The 26,970-nt window shown below is 41.7% G+C and overlaps 1 protein-coding gene across 1 annotated transcript in view; it reads left to right on the forward strand.

Annotated features, from left to right (window-relative positions):
• The first annotated feature begins 879 nt into the window (after positions 1–879).
• LOC136867002 (organic cation transporter protein) overlaps positions 880–26,970 on the forward strand; it is a 383,839-nt gene continuing 357,748 nt past the window's right edge. The window contains exon 1 of the mRNA XM_067144099.2: positions 880–938. Coding sequence (XP_067000200.2) covers position 938 — 1 coding nt within the window. The 5' untranslated portion in view covers positions 880–937. The remainder of the gene's footprint in view (positions 939–26,970) is intronic.

The raw sequence follows: 26,970 nt of genomic DNA on the forward strand, positions 1-26,970 counted from the left end.
AAAGAAGGAAGGAAGGGAAAAGAAAGAAAGAAAGAAAGAAAGAAAGAAAGAAAGAAAGAAAGAAAGAAAGAAATCCAAGTGTGTGACCAGAGATAATTTTTATGGCGACATCGTACGATATGGAGTACAATAGGAACGTTTCCACTGTACATAACTCTGCCTACCTCTGCCGAATTTGAACCGACGACCTTGTAGTCCGGAGACTGACGCTCTGCCACTGATCCACAGACGAAACTGTAATAATGAAAAGAAGTATAATAATAATAATAATAATAATAATAATAATAATAATAATAATAATAATAATTGTTACGGAGTTTTCCGTGGTAGTTAGAGGTGAAAGAAGGTGCGGGGGGTTAACAGGTCTCAGGCTACGAAATTAAAGTGAATTTAAAATTTAACAAGGTTATATTTTCTTAGCAAAAAACAAGAAATAACAACAATGGCAGGTACAGAGTAGCAAAACCACTAATCGAGAATGTACAATTACAGGATTTGGGGCTCCGAGAGCCAGACACACAATTCTTGAGCAATTAGCCCAAGAAATTATTGCCGAAGGTTTTCGCGAGAATTTAAACCACAACCGTGAGATTGACAAACAGGTTTGATTAATGATTGACGATGAATATTATTATTATTATTATTATTATTATTATTATTATTATTATTATTATTATTATTATTATTATTATTATTATTATTATCGTTTCGAAGCAGGCTGACCCGTCTCGCTTTGCCGGCGAGGATCAAGTAATGAGAGGTTCAAAGAGCCACGCGACAGGTCTCTGACAGGCCCTTCCACCATACTCTCCTCGTCGCTGGAGAGGGGAAATGTGAACCAGAGTGGACTAAGGACTGCGTGGGCCAGTCTGCTGTTGACAGCAGCAGAGCAGTGTGTTCCGTGTTCAACAGTGCTCCACGTTCCACTACAACAACCAGTGAGTACAACACCTTGTCATTAACTGATTCCTGTTCAACAAAGTTCTATGAGTTGTTGAAGATCAACAAAGAGCATCTTGAATTCAACGTCTCTCTACTGACACGAAAGTTATGACGGGACGTGTTGCTATTGGAAATTATTGCCGAAGGTTTTCACGAGAATTTAAACCACAACCGTGAGATTGACAAACAGGTTTGATTAATGATTGACGATGATCCAGCATGGGAGACCTTAGAGCGTGCGTTTTCAAGAGTCAAAGATGGAGGATTCGATCGCGGTTCTTCCGGTTGTATTTCAAACTATTGAAATATTCGAGCCTCGTTCAGAAAAAAAAAAATTACTAACACGTAGCAAGTAAAGTGCTACTACAAAAATATTCAGATCCTCTGCGTCTCCGAAAACCGTGGAAGTAGTAGTTAGTGGGCTGCAAATCATTCAAATTTTTTTTTTTTTTTTTTTTTGCTATTTGCTTTACGTCGCACCGACACAGATATGTCTTATGGCGACGATGGGATGGGAAAGGACTAGAAAGTGGAAGGAAGCGGCCGTGGCCTTAATTAAGGTACAGCCCCGGCATTTGCCTGGTGTGAAAATGGTAAACCACGGAAAACCATCTTCAGGGCTGCCGACAGTGGGGCTCGAACCCACGATCTCCCGATTACTGGATACTGGCCGCACTTAAGCGACTGCAGCTATCGAGCTCGGCAATCAATTATTCAATCAATAAGACAATCTGTCAGATTCCCTCTCAATCAATTACCTAGTATTTTCGTAAATGATTTCAAAGAAGATGGAAATTTATCAAACAACTCCCTTGGATAATTTATTCCATTCCCTAATTCCTCTTCATACAAACGAACTTTTGACCCAATTTGTCCTCCTGAATTTCAAGTTTATCTTCATATTATGATATTCCCTACGATTAAAATAACAATTTAAGACTTGAGAACAAGGAGACGAACAGTTCGACTAAGAGGAATGTTCTGAGCTGTCAGAGGAAAGATGGCTTGGAATGACTTTCGTACACAAATACGCGACGTAATACTGGAGCACTTCATTAAAATAAGCTCAGAAGTTCAAGTATTGAAGGTTAAAAAATAATTTAAGCCGCCTCTGCGGTGTAGTGGTTAATGTGATTAGCTGCCACCCCCAGAAGCCCGGGTTCGATTCCCAGCTCTGCCGCGAAATTTGAAATGTCCTACGAGGGCTGGAACGGGCTCCATTCAGCCTCGGGAGGTCAACTGAGTAGAGGTCGATTCGATTCCTACTTCAGCCATCCTGGAAGTGGTTTTCCGTGGTTTCCAACTTCTCCTCCCGGCAAATGCCGGAATGGTACCTAACTTAAGGCCACGGTCGTTTCCTTCCCTCTTCCTTGTCTATCCCTACCAATCTTCCCATCCCCCACAAATCCCCTGTTCATCGTAGCAGGTGAGACCTCCTGGGCGAGGTACTGGTCATTCTCCCCAGTTGTGTCCCCCGACCCATAGTCTCACGTTCCAGGACAATGCCCTCGAGGCGGTAGAGGTGAGATCCCTCGGTGAGTTCGAGGCAGAAAAAAAGCCCTGGAAGGCAAACAGATTAAGAAAGAAGAAAGATAAACAGAATTTATACATAAATATTTCTATATTAATTCTAAACAATTTTCATCAATTAAAAATAAGTGTGATCTGAAACAATCTGAGGATGTTCTTGTAGAACTAAACATATCATTCTTTGAATGAATGAATGAATTAATTAATCAATCAATCAATCAATCAATCAATCAATCACCATTGATCTGCATTTAGGGCAGTCGTCCAGGTGGCAGATTCTCTATCTTTATCTAGTCTTTCTTGAATTATTTCAAAGGAGTTTGAAATATGTCGAATATTTCCCTTGGTAAATTATTCATATCCGCAATTCCTTTTCCTAATTCTTTACCCCCCGTTTATCCCCGTGAATTCCAACATTATCTTCATATCATGGTCTTCCTTCTTAACAAATGACTCGTTTCCGAGAGAATTCAAATTGGCAGGAGGACGGCTTGCAGGCCCCGCGGTGTAGGGGTAGGATGCTTGCCTCATACCCGGAGCCCCTGGGTTCGATTCCCGGCTAGGTCAGAGACTTTTACTTGGATCTGAGGGCTGGCTCGACGTCCACCCAGCTTATGTGATTACAATTGAGGAGCGATCTGACGGTGATATGGCGGCCCAGGTCTAGAACACCAATGATAACGGCCGATAACATTGGTCGTACTGACCATATCACACCTCATAATCTGCGGTCGCTTTGTAGGCCAAGGCCCTTCGAGTCTCTTGTGTCATGGATCTTATTTCAGGAGGGCGCCTGGTTTGTAGTTAAAGTGTACATGCAGCTCACCTCCACTAGGGGTGTGATTGAAAAGAACTGCACCATTTCGAGGATTTTTTTTTTTTTTTTTTGCTATTGGCTTTACGTCGCACCGACACAGGTAGGTCTTATGGCGATGATGGGATAGGAAAGGGCTCTGAGGGGGAAGGAAGCGGCCGTGACATTAATTAAGGTACAGCTCCAGGATTTTGCCCGGTGTGAAAATGGAAAACCACGGAAAACCATCTTCAGAGTTGCCGACAGAAGGGTTCGAAACCACTGTTTCCCGAATGCAAGCTCACAGCTGCACGACCCTAACTACACAGCCACTTGTTCGGTGGTACGCGTTTACTTCTTCTTCTTCTTCTTCTCATCATCATCATCATCATCGTCATCATCATAAACTGTGTCAGGAGCAAGTCGAAAGGGGAAGACAGGCTACCTATATAAATATTGAACTGCATAAGAGAAGCTGAGGAAGACCAAGATAAGGATTGTTAAACCTAGCGTTTAATGACCCGAATATAAGATTTGTGGAACTAAACGAGGCCCCATAGCTAAGTGTAAATAGAGGCAGATAGATGAACTCAGTTAATTGTTTAAAGCCCGCAGACTAAATGTGTGGCTAATATGGTACAAGTCTGAACCCTAGATGGCGGGTTGTATCCTAGTTCAGTTCAGCGGTATTTGTAAGTGCTGAAATACGCCAGCCTCCTGTCGGCAGATTTCCTGGCACGTAAAATAACTCCTGTAGGACAGAATTCCGTGAACTCGGCATCTCCTGAATACTATGAAAGTAATTAGTAGGGCGTGCCATTAATAATAATAAATAATAATAATGTCAGCCTCTGTGATGTGTTGGTTAGCATGATTAGCTGCCACACCCGGAGGCCCCGGTTCGCTTCCCGCCTCTGCCACGAAATTTAAAAAGTGGTACGAGGGTTGGAGCGGGGTCCACTTAGCCTCTAGAGGTCAACTGAGTAGAGGTGGGTTTGATTCTCACCTCAGCCATCATCGAAGTGGTTTCCGTAGTTTCCCACCCCTCCTCCAGGCAAATGCCGGGATACCCGCTTCCTTTCCTCTCCCTTGCCTGTCCCTTCCAATCTTCTCATCCTCCCACAAGGACCCTGTTCAGAATAGCAGGTCCCTGGGCAGGTACTGATCCTCCTTCCCAGTTGTACCTCCCGGCCCAAAGTCTCATGCTCCACGACACTGCCTTTGAGGTGGTAAAGGTGGGATCCCTCGCAGTGTCCGAGGAAAAGCCAAGTCTGGACTGTAAACGGGTTGAGAAAGAAGAAATAATAATAATAATAATAATAATAATAATAATAATAATAATAATAATAATAATAATAATAATAATAATAATAATAATAATAATAATTTCGTATGTCTATTATTAGCCAGGTGCATCCCTTATAAAGCAGACTCTACGACGAGGGTGGGTGGCGTCTGCCTTTTATAGAAAACTATGTTTTCTTGTGGTGGAGGAGAGTGTTCTATGTTCTAGTGTGTGAGTTGGAGGAATGTTGAGGACAGCACAAAAACCTAGTCCCTGAGCCAAAGGAGTTAAATATTTAAGATTAAAATCCCAACCTGGACGGGAATCGATTCCAGGACCCTCTGAACCGAAGTCAGTTACGTTGATCATTCTCTCAAGGTGCCGGACACCAATAGTAGTACTGTAATAATAATAATTTAATAATGATAATAATACTCTGTCGGGCTGAGTGGCTCAGACGGTAGAGCGCTGGCCTTCTGACTCCAACTTAGCAGGTTCGATCCTGCCTAAATCCGGTGGTATTTGAAGGTGCTCAAATACGTCCTCCTCGTGTCTGTAGATTTACTGGTACGTAAATGGAATCCTGCGGGACTAAATTTCGGCATCTCCGAAATTCGTAAAAGTAATCAGTGGGACGTAAAGCAAAATGACATAACAATAACACTCTTTCTTTCACTTCCCTCAAACTACTTTTGAGGTCATAGGAGACACCGAGGTGGCGGAATTTTGTCTCACAGGAGTTCTTTAACCTGCCGAATGAAAATGACTTAATGTTGTCTCTTTCAAGTATCCTCGTGTAAGAGCCTTTGATATAATTTTCATTGCCTTAGTAAGGTGCATCTTGCAGTCGCTTAAGTGCGGCCAGTATCCAGTATTCGGGAGATCGTGGGTTCGAACCCCACTGTCGGCAGCCCTGAAGATGGTTTTCCGTGGTTTCCCATTTTCACACCAGGCAAATGCTGGGGCTGTACCTTAATTAAGGCCACGGCCGTTTCCTTCACACTCCTAGCCCCTTCCTGCCTCATCGTCGCCATAAGACCTATCTGTGTCGGTGCGACGTAAAGCAATTAACAAACAAGTAAGGTGCATCTCAAACCATCGCTGAGATGGTGTGTTAGGTATTAATTCCGCTGCCTGCGTATCAATGCTAAAGTTTCACTTTAGGTCTACTAGATGACAGAGAAACGAATCGCTGTTGGACGATATATGGCAGAATTTTAATTAATTATACCTGGTGAGTAGCGAATATCACACCACATCGTTCACGCGATGGAATGCGGAATGGATTTCTTCCGACCTTCAAGAATCTCACTATCTCTGGTGGGTTTGAAACTCGTAATGCGGATGCAGACATTGTACAATACCACTGTCTTGCAGAGGGAGATTGTACTAAGGTAAACAGGAGTGCGTTAATTTCGCGTTGCTTCCTTCGCTTAACAGTGTTGCCAATTCTAGTGACAAGCCGTAAATCTGGGGAATTCTGATTGTCGTTTGACGACAAATATACCTTCATAGCGATGTGTGGCTCTCCAGCGATTTTAATATTAATATATGGACAGCACGACGCTCTAACCAACTAAGCTAACGGGCCAAAGTCCGCGTCTGTGGTGTAGTGGTTATTGTGATTAGCTGCCACCCCCGGAGGCCCGGGTTCGATTCCCGGCTCTGCTACGAAATTTGAAAAGTGGTACGAGGGCTGGAACGGGGTTCACCCTAGCCTCGGGAGGTCAACTGAGTAGAGGTGGGTTCGATTCCCACCTCAGCCATCCTGGAAGTGGTTTTCCGTTGTTTCCCACTTCTCCTCCAGGCAAATGCCGGGGTGATACCTAACTTAAGGCCACGGCCGCTTCCTTCCCTCCTCCTTGTCTATCCCTTCCAAACTTCCCATCCCCTCACTAGGCCCCTGTTCAGCATAGCAGGTGAGGCCGCCTGGGCGAGGTACTGGTCATCCTCCCCAGTTGTATCGCTCGATCCAAAGTCTGAAGCTCCAGCACACTGCTCTTGAGGCGGTAGAGGTGGGATCCCTCACTGAGCGAGGGAGAAACCGACCCTGGAGGGTAAGCAGATTAAGAAAGAAAGAAAGAAAGAAAGAAAGAAAGAAAGAAAGAAAGAAAGAACGAAAGAAAGAATATCGACAAATCCGCTGTATTTCGGCTCTTAACAGGTTTTAGATGTTGGAATTTTGAAAATTTTTGAAGTAAATGTCACTTAACTCTAAATAAATAACTGCCTAAATTCTGTCGAAATCCCCATTTCCGATTTGGCTGAAAATTTAGTTACACTCCTTCATAAATTGGTTCCAGCGATGCTGAGTGGAGCAATCTAAACGTAATAATATGGACTAATCTTTCAAATATTTGGCTCCATGGCTAAATGGTTAGCATACTGGCTTTTGGTTCCAGGAATCCCGGGTTCGATTCCCGACCGGATGTGGATTTCAACTTTCATTAGTTAATTCCTAAGGCCCTGGGGCTGGGTATTTGTGCTGTCCTCAGCATTAGAATTAATCTGAGGTAGGTCCCCATCCTCACGGATACGCAGGTCGCGTATACGGCGTCAACTCAAAAGACCTGAACCAGGCCTCTGCGGAGGCCACACATTATTATTATTATTATTATTATTATTATTATTATTATTATTATTATTATTATTATTATTATTATTATTATTATTATTATTAGCACAGGGTTGCATCGTGGAATGCAAAGGTAAGGAAGCGCGTGGGGGGTGAATGGCTGGATAGGGGATCACTTACTTTAGTAGTAAAAATTTACTTTAATAAATTTGGAAATATTATTTCTTTCCTTTCTTAAAATTCAAAGAGAGTAATTTCATGATTTAACAAGAAACAGTTGAAATATTACTTGGGGATATTCACATTAAACAACGAGCTCGTCAGCCTCAACAATGCATTGGATTTAGAAGTCCTTAATCAGGTACAAGTATAGCCCGCCTGGTGGCCATGATCGTTAAGGCGCTGAAGTATAAACGGTCTGACACCGAGTTTAGCCGGCTCGAGTCCCGTTGGTCGAAAAAAATTTCACCATCAGAATATTGGCCGGCAGGGTAGGAGAGGTGGTGGTATGCAATTTCTAATCACTAGATGGCGTGCCAAAAGCCTGGATTCAATTCCAAACCTCTCGCAGTGCTCATATGGAGTGAGGGCATATGACGCTGTTGATGGTGAATCGTCCGTCGGATGAGGACGTTAAGCCTTGAGCAGACCCCTTGGTGCTATTCGGCTATGTGCCGGCACCGGGTTTCACCCTCTCCCTACTATCATATATCACGTCATTCATTTCATCTTATTAACTCCTCTGATGAGTTGGCGTCAGGAAGGGCATCCGATCATAAAAACCCGCTACGACAGATTCATCTCACCTCATACCCGACCCCGTAGGGAAACGGGACAAGGGATGGACAAACAATGAGGTTCAAGAGTCATTGGAAGGAATTCCCAGTCGTTAATACACGTATGAAAGAGATTACTCCTGGCTGTTTTCTGAGCTCCAAAAACATAGAGGCTAGCCTCAAATAAACACTATGTTGCAATATACATTTTCAATTACACTGGTAAAGCCTAGGGTAACCCCACTTCATAGTGCTCATACACAGGTTGCCCCATGGTGGGCTTATCAATTACAATATTTCACAACCAGGTAAAGTACTGTTGCCCAAGGTTACATGAAAAACCTTAAACGATATACAGGAGCATAACAACCCATTCTACTGGGCCTTAAGAAGGAAAAGGAAAGGTTACCTAAAACAAGCCATTATCAAGAGACAAGGAGGCGAAACATCAGCACTTCTCAGAAAAATGCTCAGGAAAAGGCAATAACCTAAGTGGGCTTAAGTCCCAATGACACAGAGCCTAATCCCATACCAAAAAGGGTGACTAAAGGGGAACGTTTAACGACCCAGACAAATTTCCAAAATTTAGCAGTTGAAACTATAGTCACCCGACTCCAAGTAGAAGGGGAGAGATCCGAGGGTCACTACTCGTGCTCCCTTACATTAAATACTTTCCCAGTAGTTAATATATATTGAGCCCAAACACTGCGCCGAAGGTTCTACAATTCAGCGAAAAATGAAAAGATCACATATTAGATTTTAAGGAAAACTGCTTAAATCTTCCCCTCGAAACACATTCCGGCACAATCACATAGTTAGGTAAATTCTGCCATTACTGTAACTGTTCCCTCTCGTCAAAACACTTGAGGAGATGAAAGTTATTATCTTGGGACACATGAATATTAAATAAACGATTTGTGGCTTGCCCGCAAATTGCCACGCAAATAGAAACAATTAACATTCCATGGTTCCCCATTTCTCTATGTAATGTTTGGGCGCCATGGTTACAGTTTTAAATAAAACTGTAAACCAAAATTTATATTTATTAGCATAGAGACTTATACTTAAATCACAGGGGTAGGATTTTAAATAATTAACCATTAAGTATCGCTTAAGAAAGAAAATTAACGCAATATAAAATACAAATGAATTTATTATACAAAAAAATGAGATGAATCGGAAAAGTTTCCTTAAAACGTGGAGGGATTTAGAATTTACTGAATTTACTATTGCTTGCTTTATCTAATTGAAGCTCACCAATTACAGCTTTCGTTGACGTCATCTGGTTTCCGTGGTTACTCGTTCTCTTCTTCTCGATGTTGAATTTGCTCCATGGACATCCTTCCTTCCTTCTCTGATATGGTACGGGCTATCTGGACTAACACTCCCTACTTGCCTAGTCTTTAAAATTAGACATTGGCCCTATACTTGTAATAACTGATCAGCATTGATCGTATAAGGAGAAAATTCAGAGATATGAATTTTTCCATATTAGTAGAAATCTCAATCCAACTGAGCTATACTATTTATACGGTACAGACTTGTACCAAAATTCCGTAGACTTGAACTAAACATAGTTCTTCGTCCACAATATTTACTGAATATCACACAAGCCATAAGCTTGTTTCGTTTCTCGTAGATCCGATAACATAACCGAAGCGACAACACATTGTACAAAAATAACTATGTCGCGTAGCGACCACACACTGTTTCAAATATCAAATCACGTCGTACAAAATAGATGTTCACAGTAGAATTACTAGTGATGGAGTATCCCTAAGTATCTCGCTGTAAGGTTGTCAGCAGAAGTTGTACTTAGTTAGCTCCCGTTCTCGTGTTGAGAATCAGGATATATCCGGGCTCACCCCCACTCTTGGTAACAGCTCAATCTCAAAACTCACATACAACGAAGTATCTGATTCGATGGATCGAAGCATCAACTCCCCTTCTCTTCCTCGACAAGTCCAGAAGGCGTGGCGATGATATTGCTGACTAGCTTGCAAGCCTCGCGCACGGGTCGCTGTTTACCAGCCTTGATCATAAAATAAACCCATGACTAACGCAAAATCCCAAGCTTCAAGAATAACCCTCCGTATACACAAACATGAGATGAAATGAAAACAACTATGTCTCAACATATTGACCGTATTTACAACATAATGAATTCTTATCCTACATAATATAATAATTATAATAATAAAACGATGTTATCATATATACAATATGATTCCAAAATGCCTTGATTACAAATGATTGACGTTGAATAAATATGTTATTACAAATAATTGCCGATGGCGGATAAACTTGATATCAAATGATATCGCGTAACATGATATTATATTAAATTAGTAGGGCTTGGGAAGCCTGGACGGTTACATACGCCCTCCTGTTATTTACAGATATAACATATGTGAAAATAACACACTACACCAAAACGGCTGATATACACATCATTACATCTTACAAACACTTAATAAACAAACCATACATAATTAAATCTTGTATCTAACTGTAGAGTGTCTGTTTCAACGATACCAGACAACATTCGTAATAATTCCTGCCGATTTTCTTGCGAAAGTTTGTCAGCGACACTCATAATATTTATAACATAACAACAGGTAAATAACTCTATCTTGGCACTTCACCATCAAAGTGTTCGGCAGTTCCAGGTTATCATAATATATACACCACACACACACGTAATCACACGTGGCTTACATCTCTTAGATGGCCGCAAGCAATTTCTTGTTTTCATTGCAAAAAAATATATACTTAGAAAATTATTGCATTAATTTCCTTCTGCAGTTTCAGAACAAAATCCCAAGTTACTCATGGCTTCTACAATGGTGTCAGGTCTAGGTTCACAACCTATACATGAATTCACGTTTTATAACTCAAGTACATTTAATGTTGTCAAAACAACATCGGGGAGACATTACACTTAATTCGCAGAAATATATCGTCTCAGAGAGCGAATATTATAAGTGCCCAACATGACACGATTACCATCTTTCAATCTGTATGCACAAGGACCAACCCGACAATGAATCTGGAATGGACCCTGATACAACAAAAAGAATTTCTTCGTCACTTTCTCTTCACTGGACGAGAGCATGGGAACACGTAACAGAACAGAATCTTCTATCTGAAATTCGTCTAACACCTGACGTTTCTGCTGTCTGCTACGCTTCTCCGCCGCTTTAATCAAATTCTCTCTCGCTAATCTGACATATATCTGAGAGTCACGCTGAGGTTCGTGTGTAATACCTAGTACTTTTGTCAGCTCATTCCTTGGATTGCTGCCAAAATGAACCTCTAATGGGGTGAATTTCGTACTATCATGCTGAACCATGTTAATCCATTTCTCAATCAACGCTAAAGAACCAACCAACGCAGTGTGCTTGTCATGAACTAAAGATCGAAACATCCTACCGAATTCCTTCATCGTGCGTTCACACATATTCCCTTGCGGATTCCTAATTGAGGAAAAAACATGTGTGATACCTAACTCTGTCATCACAGCCTTCCACTTCTTCGATGTAAATTGAGATCCGCTATCAGATAATAACCTACTAGGCGTACCTAATTCCTGAACATTCTTGTCACTAATAATCTTACTGCAACTAAGGCCTGTCGCTTTTCTCAACGGATACAATCTGACTAACTTGGAAAAAGCGTCAATCACCACAAAAACGTATTGACAGCCATATTTACCACGAACTACGGGTCCAAATAAGTCAATACAAACAAGATCACCAGTTTTCTCAGTAATGACCGCTTGCCTAGGTCCTTCGAGCTACCTATTGGGAGCTTTACTCCGTTGACATAAATCACAAGAGGAAATAGTTTTCCTAATTTCCCTTCCTATCTTATCCCATACAAAACTTCTCTGAATCTCATACAACACTTTACTTGCACCAAAATGTCCCAACTCCTTATGAATGAACCAAATTAATTCCGTTCTCAAAGACTTAGGTACACATATACGCCAACGATCGTCACCACAATTCCTCGTTAAAAATTGATCAACCATTCTATAGGTGTGTCTACCTTTCTTCACACTTTCCTGATCTCCGTTCTCAAGTTCTCTTATCAAATCTTTACATTCATTGTCCTGAGATTGTTCAAAACACATCTTCTTTAATTTATTCAAGGCTTCCTTATTGTCTTTATGAAGACATGCACAGATTAAAATGCCTTCCTGGGTCTTAATAACACTACCTTCATTACACAAATCTCGGTCTCTGGATAGCAAATCGGCTAACACATTGTTCTTGCCTTTAATGTGTACCACTTTAAAAACATGCTCTTGTATTGCTAAAATCCATCTACTGACTCTGTTAGATGACAATTTGCAAGTAGAAATAAAAGATAGCGCATGATGGTCGGTCCAGATCTCAAATTTAGTACCCAACACGTACATCCTGAACTTACTTAGAGAATAAATAATCGCTAAGAACTCTAATTCAGTAATCGTATAGCGTTTCTCAGCTGCACTAAGCCCTCTCGAAGCCAACGAAACAATCCCTAAGTTGTTCTCATCATCCTCCTGACATAGAACCCCAGCGATGCCACAATGTGATGCATCAGTCATCATAACATACTTCTTATCTCCTCTAGGATATTTCAAAATCACAGCTTTCCTAAAACCATCTTTTAGCTCTTCAAATGCCTTCTCATGGTATTCTGCCCACTTCCACTTATTGCCAGCTTTCAGCAAATCTCTAAACGGCTCTAATAAGTAGGAAAATCTTAATACAAATCTTCTAAAAAAGTTACATACTCCAATGTAGGATCTCAATTCTTTTATATTCCTGGGCCTTTTTGCATTCAATATTTTCTCTATTCTCGTGCTTTCTGGAGTCACACCTACGGCAGATACACGGTGTCCTAAAAAGATGACTTCGGGCTGACAAAAAATGCATTTCTCCAGTTTAAGAGTGAAACCTGCCTGTTCTAACTTGGTAAATACCCTGTCGAGATGTTCTAAATGCTCTTCAAGACTGCTAGACGAAATTACTAAATCATCAATATAAATAGTGGCATAGTGGTCGGCTTCGTTCCCCAGAGCAATATTCAAAGCACGAATTAAAGCAGAAGAACTAGTACGAGTACCATATGGGACACGACAGAATTGATACAGATTACTCTTGTGACTGAAAGCTGTTAAAGGTCTATCTTCCTCCCTTAACGGAATCTGCCAGAAACTACTACGTAAATCTGCAGTAGAAAACCAAACCTTCCCTTGAAAATCCTGTATCAGCTCCTCTACAGTTAACGATTTTAATTGATCAGCAGCAATACTTCTGTTCATCTCCCTCCTATCAATACACAAACGGACAGAACCGTCGTTCTTAGGCACAACCAATAAAGGATTGACACACTGACTACTCGAAACTTCAATAATACCATCCTCTAATATAGCTTCAATTTGATTGTCTACCGCTTTAGCATATTTATGTGGTATCGGATATCTCGGTCCAGCGAATATACTTTTATCCAGCACTGAAAATGAGTGTTCATACACATGTGTTTTGCCAGGTTTCGATGAAAATACTTCCTTGTGTTCTCTCAACACATACAACAATCGGTCCCTCTGACCTTCTTCCAAATTGCTACTATCTACCGCTTCTCTCAAAGCATCATCGTGGTTCTCCTCTAACCACACTTCACACAACTTAAAATCCGCTCTCTCTTCTTCATCTTTTGAAACCTCATTAACACACCACATGTTACAAACCTCCACTTTCGTCTGAACTTCGGCATCCCACGTGACTTTAACATCCTCATTATCCCACCTTAAATATATTATCGCCTCATTGTAATCTAGCCGAGCTGAGTATAAACTTAGCCAGTCATATCCCAAGATAACATCAAATATAAGATTCGGAATAACAAGACATATCTGAATTTTCGACTTCCCGTTAATACAAATAGGTATGGCAACTTGTTTACATATTTGCTTGGATCGTTTACCTACAGCAGTGACGATATATGTGGATTTCACAGGCATTTCCTCAATCTCAATATTCTCCTTCTTTCTATCCTCATACCACTTCAAACTTACACATGATCTTTGACTGCCTGAATCCAATAAAGCCTGATACTGCGCCTTCCATATAACGATCGTAACAACAGGGTTCTCACTTTTACTACCAACATCGACTTGATTCACTTCCACCTCCCTTAATAACTCATCTCTAACATCGAGATCATAATCCATGTGCGTCAGTACACAATTTCTCGCAACATGTACTGAAGACTGATAATCTGATCTCTCATTACCGTCTAATATCAGTTTAAATTACTTTGTCTCCTTGTATCCTGATTTCGGCTTGTACCTTCCTCTACATTGCGTTCCCTCTGAACATTCCTATTTTGCTGGTGTGACTGATTACCTACAGGTTGTCTCGGTTGAAACTGACCACGGTGATTGTGTTCTTGTCTTCTGGGTGGTGTTTGATAGTTTGTGTGATCTCGTGTACTATTACTATTTCCTAACGCATCGAAACTTGCTAGCAATCTTTCCATTCCCTGAATAGACTCTATCTGTTGCATACAGCTAGCTTCGCGGATTTTGTTGGGAAAATGTCTGAGTAATAACTTCACAATATCTCTCTCCGCTGACATCCCATCTACGTTTTTACAAATCATAACGTGGGCTAAAAAATATTCGGTTATCGAAACTCCCTCGTGTGGCCTAAATTTCCCAAAAACAATGCGTTCTCTTTCCCTGCTTTGTATAGCTTCACTCCAAACTTTTTCCGTGAAATATTTCTGGAATTCCACCATACTGGTCATGCTGCTCTTATACACCGCAAACCATGATTTCGTTTCCCCAATAAAAGCTTTACCAATTATTTCTAACGCTTCTTCCCATTCAATGATTCCTTCTTCGATTCGCTTTTCAAACCGTTTCTTAACAGTGTTTAAAACATCTAAAGGGTTTGTCTGCCTCCCATTAAATTTAGGTAGTTCAGTTTCATATATGAAATTTGTACCATGGCACTGACTTCCTATATTACCTTGCTTTTCTCTGATTTCTTTACGTATTTGTGCCTCCGACCTATCAATACGTTCATTAATTCTTTTCATGTCATTCGCAATGTGTTCTTGTCTTTCCTTGTTGGCTTTAATTTCAACCGCATATTCTTCTGCTTTCTTAAACTTTTCATTACATATTTTAGCATTAATCTCTACCTTACCACACAGATCATCGTATTGTTGTTGTACTTCTTCTCTAACTTTACTAACTTCTCCTACTTGTTCCTGCATTTTACAATTAATTGCTGTGATCTGCTGGTCTACTTCGCTCCTATGTTCATTTAACTTACTTTCTACCTCTTTCTCATGTTGGCTACGTCTCATCTCCTGTTCCGCTAACTGATTCTCAAAACGTTTCTGTTGCTCTAGTGCTTCATCTAATCTATGATCTAAAGCATCCATCCTAGCATTCACTTCCCTGCTAATTTCCGTTTTCGTCTGTTCTATCTCCTTTCTATTTTCTTTAATCTCTGTCTGTGTTTTCTCTACTTCTTTGCTAATTTCGGTTTTAGTCTGTTCTATTTCTCTGCTAATTTCGGTTTTCGTTCTCTCTACTTCCTTCTTGATTTCATTCGTTTGCTCAAATATCCCTTGCATCATCACAAACAGTTGTTCAATATTCTTATCACTATTCGTATTACCTTTCTCGCCCTCCATCCTAGCTACATCAGATTCCATGCTATTTTCCATGCTCCCACCACTCTCTACCGTTTTATCTACTTCAATACTTTCATCTACAACATTCCTAGAATTTAGTGTCTCGCCTCCCTTTACTAACTTTCCGCTACGTAATTTCATGTCCTTTTCACCTTGTGCAGCCATGATTCCCCCCAAATCACACATACAAATGATATGGACACTCACTTAACCCCCACAAACACAGATTCTACTTTACTGCTTTCTTTCCACGAATACTTACTGGTTTTCGAGCTCCACGTTGGTGCGACAAATGTAACTGTTCCCTCTCGTCGAAACACTTGAGGAGATGAAAGTTATTATCTTGGGACACATGTATATTAAATAAACTATTTGTGGCTTGCCCGCAAATTGCCACGCAAATAGAAACAATTAACATTCCATGGTTCCCCATTTCTCTATGTAATGTTTGGGCGCCATGGTTACAGTTTTAAATAAAACTTTAAACCAAAATTTGTATTTACTAGCATAGAGACTTATACTTAAATCACAGGGGTAGGATTTTAAATAATTAACCATTAAGTATCGCTTAAGAAAGAAAATTAACGCAATATAAAATACAAATGAATTTATTATACAAAAAATGAGATGAATCGGAAAAGTTTTCTTAAAGCGTGGAGGGATTTAGAATTTACTGAATTTACTATTGCTTGCTTTATCTAATTGAAGCTCACCAATTACAGCTTTCGTTGACGTCATCTGGTTTCCGTGGTTACTCGTTCTCTTCTTCTCGATGTTGAATTTGCTCCATGGACATCCTTCCTTCCTTCTCTGATATGGTACGGGCTATCTGGACTAACACTCCCTACTTGCCTAGTCTTTAAAATTAGACATTGGCCCTATACTTGTAATAACTGATCAGCATTGATCGTATAAGGAGAAAATTCAGAGATATGAATTTTTCCATATTAGTAGAAATCTCAATCCAACTGAGCTATACTATTTATACGGTACAGACTTGTACCAAAATTCCGTAGACTTGAACTAAACATAGTTCTTCGTCCACAATATTTACTGAATATCACACAAGCCATAAGCAATGTTTCGTTTCTCGTAGATCCGATAACATAACCGAAGCGACAACACATTGTACAAAAATAACTATGTCGCGGAGCGACCACACACTGTTTCAAATATCAAATCACGTCGTACAAAGTAGATGTTCACAGTAGAATTACTAGTGATGGAGTATCCCTAAGTATCTCGCTGTAAGGTTGTCAGCAGAAGTTGTACTTAGTTAGCTCCCGTTCTCGTGTTGAGAATCAGTATATATCCGGGCTCACCCCCACTCTTGGTAACAGCTCAATCTCAAAACTCACATACAACGAAGTATCTGATTCGATGGATCGAAGCATCAACTCCCCTTCTCTTCCTCGACAAGTCCAGAAGGCGTGGCGATGATATTGCTGACTAGCTTGCAAGCCTCGCGCACGGGTCGCTGTTTACTAGCCTTGGTCATAAAATAAACCCATGACTAACGCAAAATCCCAAGCTTCAAGAATAACCCTCCGTATACACAAACATGAGATGAAATGAAAACAACTATGTCTCAACATATTGACCGTATTTACAACATAATGAATTCTTATCCTACATAATATAATAATTTTAATAATAAAACGATGTTATCATATATACAAAATGATTCCAAAATGCCTTGATTACAAATGATTGACGTTGAATAAATATGTTATTACAAATAATTGCCGATGGCGGATAAACTTGATATCAAATGATATCGCGTAACATGATATTATATTAAATTAGTAGGGCTGGGGAAGCCTGGACGGTTACATTACCTGTCAGCGCTGGATCTTCTTAAAGCCGGACGCTCTCTGCCTCCTGGCCCCCTATAGCTTCCGTAAATTCGCGCGCTCTCAATCACCGGAGCAAATCAGACGAGACGGCGCCCTAGTGATCAGTATGATCCACCTATCTCCGGAGAGATACGTGATATGTGACGCACCGATACCGATTGGCTTAATTTAGCTCCTCTGTCGTTCTTTTATGTAGTTTATTCATTATGCGACTTTAAGTTTTTATTGTTTTTAAGACAAGACGGTTCTAAAGCGCTCTCCTTAAATAGCTCCGCAGGGGAAAGTTCTAGACTATATTACAATCCAGAGAGCTGATAGGCTAAATTTCCATACACTCCCCCGTGTACTGATTGGTTACAGAACTTAGTTACAGGCAGATTACATCAGAAGAGGAACCAGGTGAAGAATTGACAACTTCGGCACATAAATTAAACGATAACCAGTAAAAAGGTTTACAAACTACAACAAATTAGATTTATTCTTAAATTAATTTGGGCTTAGCCCACCAGAGATCGCTAGAAAATAGATGCCAGAGGCATCTGTTCAGCGGAGAAGAAAGTTTTAAATTCTTTTTAATGTTTCAATCACTGTCAGAGAGGGACATGCGGTAGTGGAGAAGGCACACAGTTTAAATAGCCGGAGAAGGCGTACCCCTGGTACAATTATTATTATCATTTCAAATAGATCGATTTCTGGACAGAATGTTTTGGACATAATGATGGTCAAGGAGTTAGTTAATACTTTCAAAGAAATCGCTCATTTTCAGATAACAAGGCCTCTGCGTGCACTCCAGGTCATGGTAACGACCACAAAATTTACTTAGTTTTCACGAAACGAAATCGCTCATTTTACTCTGTACTTTCAATATCTTACTCATGCAATATTGAAACTGGGGGACTGTTTAGTCACCTCATAATAGCAAAAACCACATTGTTTTTCATTAATTGTTTTTTAAATTAAGCCAGGCTGAGTGGCTCAGACGGTTGAGGCGCTGACCTTCTGGCCCCAACTTGGCAGGTTCGATCCTGGCTCAGTCCGGTTGTATTTGAAGGTGCTCAAATACGCCAGCCTCATGTCGGTAGATTTACTGACACGTAAAAGCACTCCTGCGCGACAAAATTCCGGGACCTCGGCGTCTCCAAAATCCGTAAAAGTAGTTAGAGGGACGTAAAGCAAATAACAATTATTATTATTATTATTATTATTATTATTATTATTATTATTATTATTATTATTATTATTATTAAACAAGAAATAGGTGAGGCCTACAGAGCGTAAGAATAAATACTTAATCAAATGAATTGCATTCAAAGTACCGTTCAGCTCACGAACTGCCTGAGGTATGCAATTTTCTGTTGTGAACACTTGATGTAAGGCGAAAATGTTTCACTACTTTAATTTCAAGTGGATTTATACACGGTATGTAGTATTCATAGACTATGTATGCTTTAGTGATAGTTGAGCTGTTTTTTAGTGACTTGTAAACATGGTTTGTTGGCAACACTGCCTACACATCAGTTTGCCACCTCCTTTGAAATGTAGACACCTTCTGACCTTGGCACATTCATAACTGAGACTGGCTGCATGAGGTGTGTTCATGTCTCACTGTCATGTTGTCACCGAGTGAGTTGGCTGAGCGGTTAGGGGATACAGCATTGGGCTCCAACCCCACTGTCGGCAGCCCTAAAGACGGTTTTCCGAGGTTTCCCATTTTCACTCCAGGCAAATTAAGTCGCTCTTGTCAAAGCCAAGGATGGTGAGGTGGTGGCGCTGATTATTGTTTTGAGAGGAAGTACAACTGGCCAACCATTCTCTATTAACACTAATGAGAGGTAACAATTGGAAGGGGTCTGATACCTCGAAAATTGAAGGTATCGGTCAAAGAAAGGGTAGGGCCACGAAGGGCGTGAAAATGAAGTACTCCCTACACCTCTATACGTAATACCGTCAGGGTCGGAAAATAACAAGAGTTGACCAAAGGAGATCCGATAGGATACATGAAAGTGAGGTGCCCGACACAAGTAAGTGGAAGCAATTTCAGGACTCAGCTAAGGTGGTGGAGGTGGTGGTGATTATTGTTTTAATAGGAAGTACAACTGGCCAACCATTCTCTATTAACACCAATGAGAGGGAACAATTGGAAGGGGTCAAACACCTCGAAACATGAAGGTATCGGTCAACGAAATCACAAGGGCCACGAAAGGCGCGAGAATGGAAGACTCCCTAGGCCTCGAAAACCTAATACCGTCGGGGTCAGAAAAGAACAAGAGTTGACCAAGGGAGGTCGGATAGGATAGATAAAAGTGAGAAGCCTGGCACAAGTAGGTGGAAGCAATGCCAGAAGGTCCCCGTGGTCGCCAACCCACGACACAGTTCAGAGCGCCTGAGACCCCTTTTAGTCGCCTCTTACGACAGGGAGGGGATACCGTGGGTGTTTTTCAACCGTACTCACCCACAGGGGGACCAATGATGAGACTAAGGCTGAAACTAACAAATTGACATAAATATGTTTTGGAGCTGGGGGTCATGTTACCTAGCAACAGTACCTGAGAGCTGCACAGGCCATGGATCTGTATGTCATGGCCACTCATCACAGACTGCAAGTTTTCTAGGAAACATCGTGTCATACATTTTACTGAAAGACATATTTTTGACAAAGTAAACTCGTGTCCTCATCCCGAGGTGGTGCAGCTCTCTTCAGGCACACCCCCAGTGGAGGTGAGCTACATGTATCATGTCAACCACGTACCAGCCCTCCTACCATTCTTAAATTTCTGGCAGTAGCAAGAATCGAACCCGGACCCCGAGGACGGCAGCTAATAACACTAACCGTTACGCTACAGAGGCGACACATATTTATGATCATTTGATTTTCTTGCAGGTTTTTTTTTTCTTGCGCATCTTTCTTTTCCTTATCTGTTAACACCCCAGGGTTGGCTTTTCCGTCGCACTCATCTAGGGATCCCAACTTTACCGCCTCAAGGGCAGTGTCCTGGAGCGTGAGACTTTGCGTCGGTAGATACAACTTGGGAGGAGGACCAGTACCTCGCCCAGACGGCCTCACCTTCTATGCTGAACAGGGGCCTTGTGGGAGGGATGGAAATATTGGAAGGGATAAATAAGGAAGAGCGAAGGAAGCGGCCGTGGCCTTAAGTTAGATACTATCCCGGCATTTGACTTGAGGAAAAGCGGGAAACCACGGAAAGCCACTTCCAGGATGGCCGAGGTGGGAATCGAGCCCACCTCTACTCGTTTGACCTCCCAAGGCTAAGTGGACCCTGTTCCAGCCCTCGTACCACTTTTAAAATTTCGTGCCAGAGCCGGGAATCGACCCCGGGCCTCCGGAGGTAGCAGCTAATCGCGTTAACCACTACACCACAGAGGCGGAATTTTCTTGTGCATGCCATAAGACATAGTGCACTGTAATCACTTTCTCATCAGAAATTCGGTGTATAGATATTTTCCTTTTAGTTGCAGATGGTCGGTGGCTTTAACTGCCGGCAGTGCACGAGGACAAACTCAGCTCAACTGTTCTGTAGCTGTTCTTCCCGGTATACCCCAAGAGGGGGAGTTACATGTATCGCTGCGTGACGGTGGTGTCCATTGGTGTAGGTGCAATTTTACGAGATAGGAACAGAAGGGAAACGGTCTTGGCCTTAAGAAAGGTACCATCCCGGCATTTGCTTCGGGTTGAGATAGAAAATCATGGAAACCATTTCGAGGATGGCCGACGGATCCGTACCAACCTGTCTCCTGAGTACAGAGCTAGCAGCCATAACTGAGCTTACCTGATTGATCGTGGGTGTACTGAGTGACTCAGCCGGCAGAGCGCTGGGCTTCAGAGCCCAAGATGACGGGTTCGATTCCAGCTCAGGCAGAAAAAACACTTTCCTCAACTTATCCCACGTACGTAATTTTGGGGTCACTGCAGCTACCCAGGCTCATTTTGGTTTAGGCCTGTGGTTTAAGCACGGATACCCTTCCTGATTACACGTGATATTTGAGATGAAAATCTCAACCTAGGATCGACTGAGATTTAAACCTCAGACTTCAAGGTGGCCAGCCAGCAGCTAAGCCCTTGAATTAATCATGTTCGCTTAGAACAGTTCTTAGTCTTTGCTAACGTTTCTTGGTATGGAGGGGGAATAGGTTGAGATAAAATTATATAGCACTTTTTAAGGCTGGATGCCCTTCCTGACGCCAATCTCATTTCAGGAGCTAATGAAGATGACATGAATGATCGTGAATGAAATTGTCTAAGGATTGAAAGGGATCAGCTGTAGCCTATGAATGAGAATTATCCCGGTATTTGTGAGGAGGTGAAAATGGGGAAGCATAGAAATCTATTCACAGGACAGCCGACGGTGGGGTTCGAACCCACTCGTTTCACGAATGCAGTCATTGACACGCGTGGGCCTCCACTCGGCATCCCAGTTCAGTGAGGTTCTTTTTGAAAATGCAGTCTTTTTGTGGGTAAATTTACCGGCATGTAATGGAACTAGAATGGGGCAAAACTCTGACACTTTGAAGTCTCCGAAAAAAGTTAAATTACTTAGAAAAGAGTATAATTATAACATCTATGTATAGAGGGTGCCAATAAAATGTATACAGGGTGAAGCGAAATTCGCACACTCGGGCGTCGCAGCGTGACTCCTCGCATGCCAGCAATAAAAAAATGTCTCTCACAAAAGTTCGTCTTGCTAGTATATCCGGCAGAAAAAAACGTTGAAGAGTGGCAATCTGGCAACACTGTAACCACATGTAGGGTAACTACCTCTGTCAGCACATACTAGTCGTACTGTACAGTAGGTGCAGTAGATAGAGTTTTGGGTTAGCATGCAGGAGGTCGAGGGTTCGATCCTTGGTTGAGGCGCATTTTTTGTTAATTTCCTTCGGAAATTACAGTACATACTGTAATAAAGTAAAACACCGTTTCTTAGGGCACATGTATCCTACATTTACAAAACGTTGTAACGCATCTAGTAGATGTGTCGTTGTGAGGTACACAGACTACTTCGGTCATTTGAGCACGCTGTACGTCAACCAGCACATCCCATGAGATATCTTAACGAGCTTAAGTCGCAAGGGCCGTCTCTTTGATCCAGGAAGGATGGACTTTTCGTCTTGTTGCTATGGATCTCATTGTCTCTCCGTCAATTATTCAACGCTTGTGGAATCGCTACAATGAGACGGGCCACTTTACAAGGAGGGTTGGACAAGGTCGTGGACGCATGACAACTAAACAGGATGGCCGATATCTGATCATCTGTGCGTTGCGGCGTCGTTCAGCAACTGCCAGAGGACTGCATCAAGACCTCAGGAGGGTCACTGGATTCACGGTGCCTGACCACATAGTAAGGGACAGGTTAAGAGAAGTGTCCTTAACGACCCAGACGTCCTGTTTGAGTGCTCCATTTAAGGCAGCAACATCGCGCAGCTCCCCTTGTGTTTGCCCGTACCCACGTCAACTGGCAACTTTCGCCAATGGAGACCTGTGTTGTTCACAGACGAGTCCAGATTTCCTCTGAGACAGCGTGATCGACGTCAACGTGTATAGAGACGCCTTGGTGAGCAGTACATGCCATATATTGTGCAGGAAGGCGACCGATTCGGACGAGGTTCTGTGATGGTGTGGGGTGGCATCAGTATTGATGGCCGTACGGATATCGTCGCAATAAATAAATACTCCTTTCTGAACAGCATTCTTCATACACATAAATATAAATGCATTGCGCAGCCTGTTTAAGTGATCGCCTCGTAAAAAAAAAGAATCTTGGATCGAATTCCAGGACAGTCATTGTGGCTACAAGGTGAAACTGCGATTGTAGATTTACGAGTATATTTACGAAACCCTATACGGTATGATAAAAAAAAAATCCGACACCTCAGCGCCTTTTGACTTAAATATGTGATTAATTTTGCCGTTATATCCGAAGGTTTACAGCGACAGTAGGTTGATAGTGGTGATCAATGTTTTAAGAGGAAATACAACTAAGCGACCATGTCATCAATCACAGAGGGAAACTGGAAGGAATCCAACACTTCGAAAAATGAAGGTATCGGCCAAAGGAAGACAAGGGTCAAGTGCTCTAATACCTACGGGGTCGGGAAAGAACAAGGGTTGACCAAGGGAGATCGGATAGGATAGATGAAAGTGAGGAGCTTGGCACAAGTAAGTGGAATCAATGCCAGGACTCAGCTAAGGGCCCCGTGGTCGTGAACTCACGCTCCCAAATTGATAACCCCTAAGGGGCCGACAGTAGATTTAGATGGGCTCGGGAATGAGAAGATATCGGCACACAGTGGTCTGCAGTCATGAGATGGTGGTGGTGATGATTATTGTTTTAAGAGGAAGTAATATAGGCAACCATCATCTACATAACACTAACCAGGGAGAAAAATGGAAGGCATCAGACACCTTGAAAAATGAAGGTATCGAACAAAGACAAGGGCCACGAAGGGCGTGGAAATGAAAGACTCCCTAGGAATCGTGTGCTCTAATACCGTCGGAGTCGGCAAAGAAAGAGAGGTGACCGAGGGAGGTCGGATAGGATGGATGAAAGTGTGCAGGCTGACACTAGTAAGTGAAAGCAAACCAGGACTCAGCTATGAGCCCCGTGGTCGCCAAACCAGGGTCCTAAGTTGAAAGCACCTTGGGCCCCTTTTAGCCGCTTCTTGTGACAGGTAGGGGATACCGTGGGTGTTATGTTGCCGCTCCCAATCACAGGAGTTGCAGTCGTGTCAATGTAGAAGTGCTTATTGTAGCAACGTGACAGTTGGTACCTAGACTGTTCTGTGGACCCTGATTTGAAATGTCAACCTAATTTGATCGTTCTCTGCAAGGCTATATAATTTTACTGTGGATGGCCCATTAAAAATGCGTTACGGCATTTTTGCAATCCTATGAGATTTGTCTGGCGTACTTAAGTAATCAAGGAAATCAAACAGAATATTTTGTATTCGAAAAGCAAGATTTTTCAAGTCACTAATGTAATAACAAACGGCACACAGGTCAGCACAAACCGTAAGTGTCGGATCCCTTCCATTTTCCCCTCTGGTTAGTGTTATACAGATGATGTCCGAGATCGATAGCTGCAGTCGCTTAAGTGCGGCCAGTATCCAGTAATCGGGAGATAGTGGGTTCGAGCCCCACTGTCGGCAGCCCTGAAGATGATTTTCTGTGGTTTCCCATTTTCACACCAGGCAAATGCCGAGGCTATACCTTAATTAAAGCTATCCGACTGCCCTTGTTCACTTGGTGAGATCTAGTGACTTTTTTCCACACACTTTCCGGCCCTTCTTTCTCTTTAGCCGACACCCACATTCTACAATTCCTCCTCTGATTAGTTGTTTAAAGGGGCCTAATATCTCGAACTAATGTTAAGAAAGGAGGGTTGCTGTGTTGCACTTCCTCTTAAAACAAAAATAACCACCAGAACCGCCTATCACCTGCCGGTAATCAACAACAAGTACAATGCATTTCAACACCCTGAAATGCTTCCGACCTCAACCGAGATCAACGCTATTGAGAACGGTATTACAACCACTTACTCAAAAGCTGCATTGAGCGCATGGATTCTAAAGCACGGCAATGATAAAATATTCTAGTTCTTTAGGATTTTTCAATCATGGAGTAAGCAGCGTTTCGCCCCAGTGTAACAGTGGTCTCATCAGTTAGACTGCCACACCATTCCATATTGCTGGCGGCTAGTACGTTGTTGAGACTCCACTACAAGCCTCCTATGCAGGACAATGCAGTGACGGAGCACTGGCGGAGGTATGTGCTTCCACTTGTTTAAATACCGTACCTGCCTTCAGCTAAATGCTGGTAATTGCATGATTGAAAACGAATAAAAGACTTGAATAATTTAATATTCGCAGTTGATAAAATTTAATTAAGGCTTCGTTCGGAGAAATTAGACACGGCAATGATTTAATTTTTGCTAGTAATTTAACGTTTAAATAGGGATAGGAATAGGCTAGGGGAGAGAAAGGAAGCAGCCTTAAATAAGATACCGTCCTAGTATTTGCCTAGAGTAAAAATATGAAACCATAGAAAACCATCTTGAGGATTGCCGGTGGTGGACTTTTCTGAATATCTCACTTACTTCCACGGTCTATATATGCTAATGAACTCGTACCTTCGTTGTCGTTATTAAAAAAAAAACAGCGAACCTACTACATGGACATTTCGACAGAGCAGCTGCTGCATCGTCTCAGTCGTCGATGCCAATTTGTCACTTCTTCATATTAAGTTTTACGGCGTTTTCTTTCCTCCCTGATTACGTTGTCCATTCTTCAATCTAGAAGAACGGTTCTCGACCTTTTAGATACCACAGTACGGTAAATTCCTTTTCTGTAAGACAAGGGCCTGCTCCCAAAAATGTTACTCCATACTTTTACATTCGTACATTTAATTAACAAAAACATTAATAATTAAGTATGGTATAATCTTAAAGAGAGTTAGTACATTATGAAACCGGTGTGACACGTTAACAAACAGATACAGTACATTTTTTATTTATTTATTATAATTCGTGGTGTGGGTTACTCTGCTGTAGTCACGTCTTAATCTGTGAACCATGGATATACTGTACGATTGAGTGGCCTAGTAAATAGTGCTGAGGATCGGAATATAAATTGCTATGGAATAGTAGTAGGCATCTCCGACATATATTGAATTAGCTTTTCCAAGATTAAAGTAATGACAGTAGGGAGTGAACTTAAACGAACTGAATGTCAGGTTGGGAATACACAACTTTGACAGGTAGATCATTTCATTTAGGTCGTGTGTTTTACCAGGATGGTATTATATTAAGTGAGATTGAATCAAGGTGCCGCAAAGCTAATGCAATGAACTCGCAGTTGCGATCAACAGTATTTTGTAAGAAAGAAGTCAGCACCCGGACGAAACTATCTTTACACCGATCTGTTTTCAGACCAAATTTGCTGTACGGCAAATAAATCAGGGTTGACTCGGTATATCTTATTCATACCTTAGAAGTAACGGACATGAAAATAGTGAAAAAAAACGCGGGTACAAACAGGTGTGAAGAATGGTAGGAGGGTACTCGAAAGGAAAATATAAATGCTATTTTAGGAATGAAATCGTTTGATGAAGCTGTACGTATAAACCTGCTACAATGGTTGCAATGGTTGGGTCGTGTGAGACAAATAGAGGAGGACGTGTTACCTGGGAGAATAATAGCCTCGGTCATAGAGGGTAAGAAATGTAGAGGGTGATCAAGATGACGATGATTAGACTCAGTTTCTAATGATTTTAAGATAAGAGTATGGAACTATACGAGGCCACACAGCTAGTTATAAAGCATTTTGGAGGCGTTTAATAAATTCACATAGGCTTGCCAACTGAACGCTGAAAGATGTACAGTCACTCGCATAAGTATTCGTCCATCTGTCCTGTTCATATATTGAACATCAAAAAAGCATTACAAGGCTTCGGGTGCGTTCAGAAAGAAATACGCAGTGCATATGCAATATATACGTACAAT

This window comes from Anabrus simplex, chromosome 3, assembly GCF_040414725.1.
Source record: "Anabrus simplex isolate iqAnaSimp1 chromosome 3, ASM4041472v1, whole genome shotgun sequence".
Classification (NCBI taxonomy): Eukaryota; Metazoa; Arthropoda; class Insecta; order Orthoptera; family Tettigoniidae; genus Anabrus; species Anabrus simplex.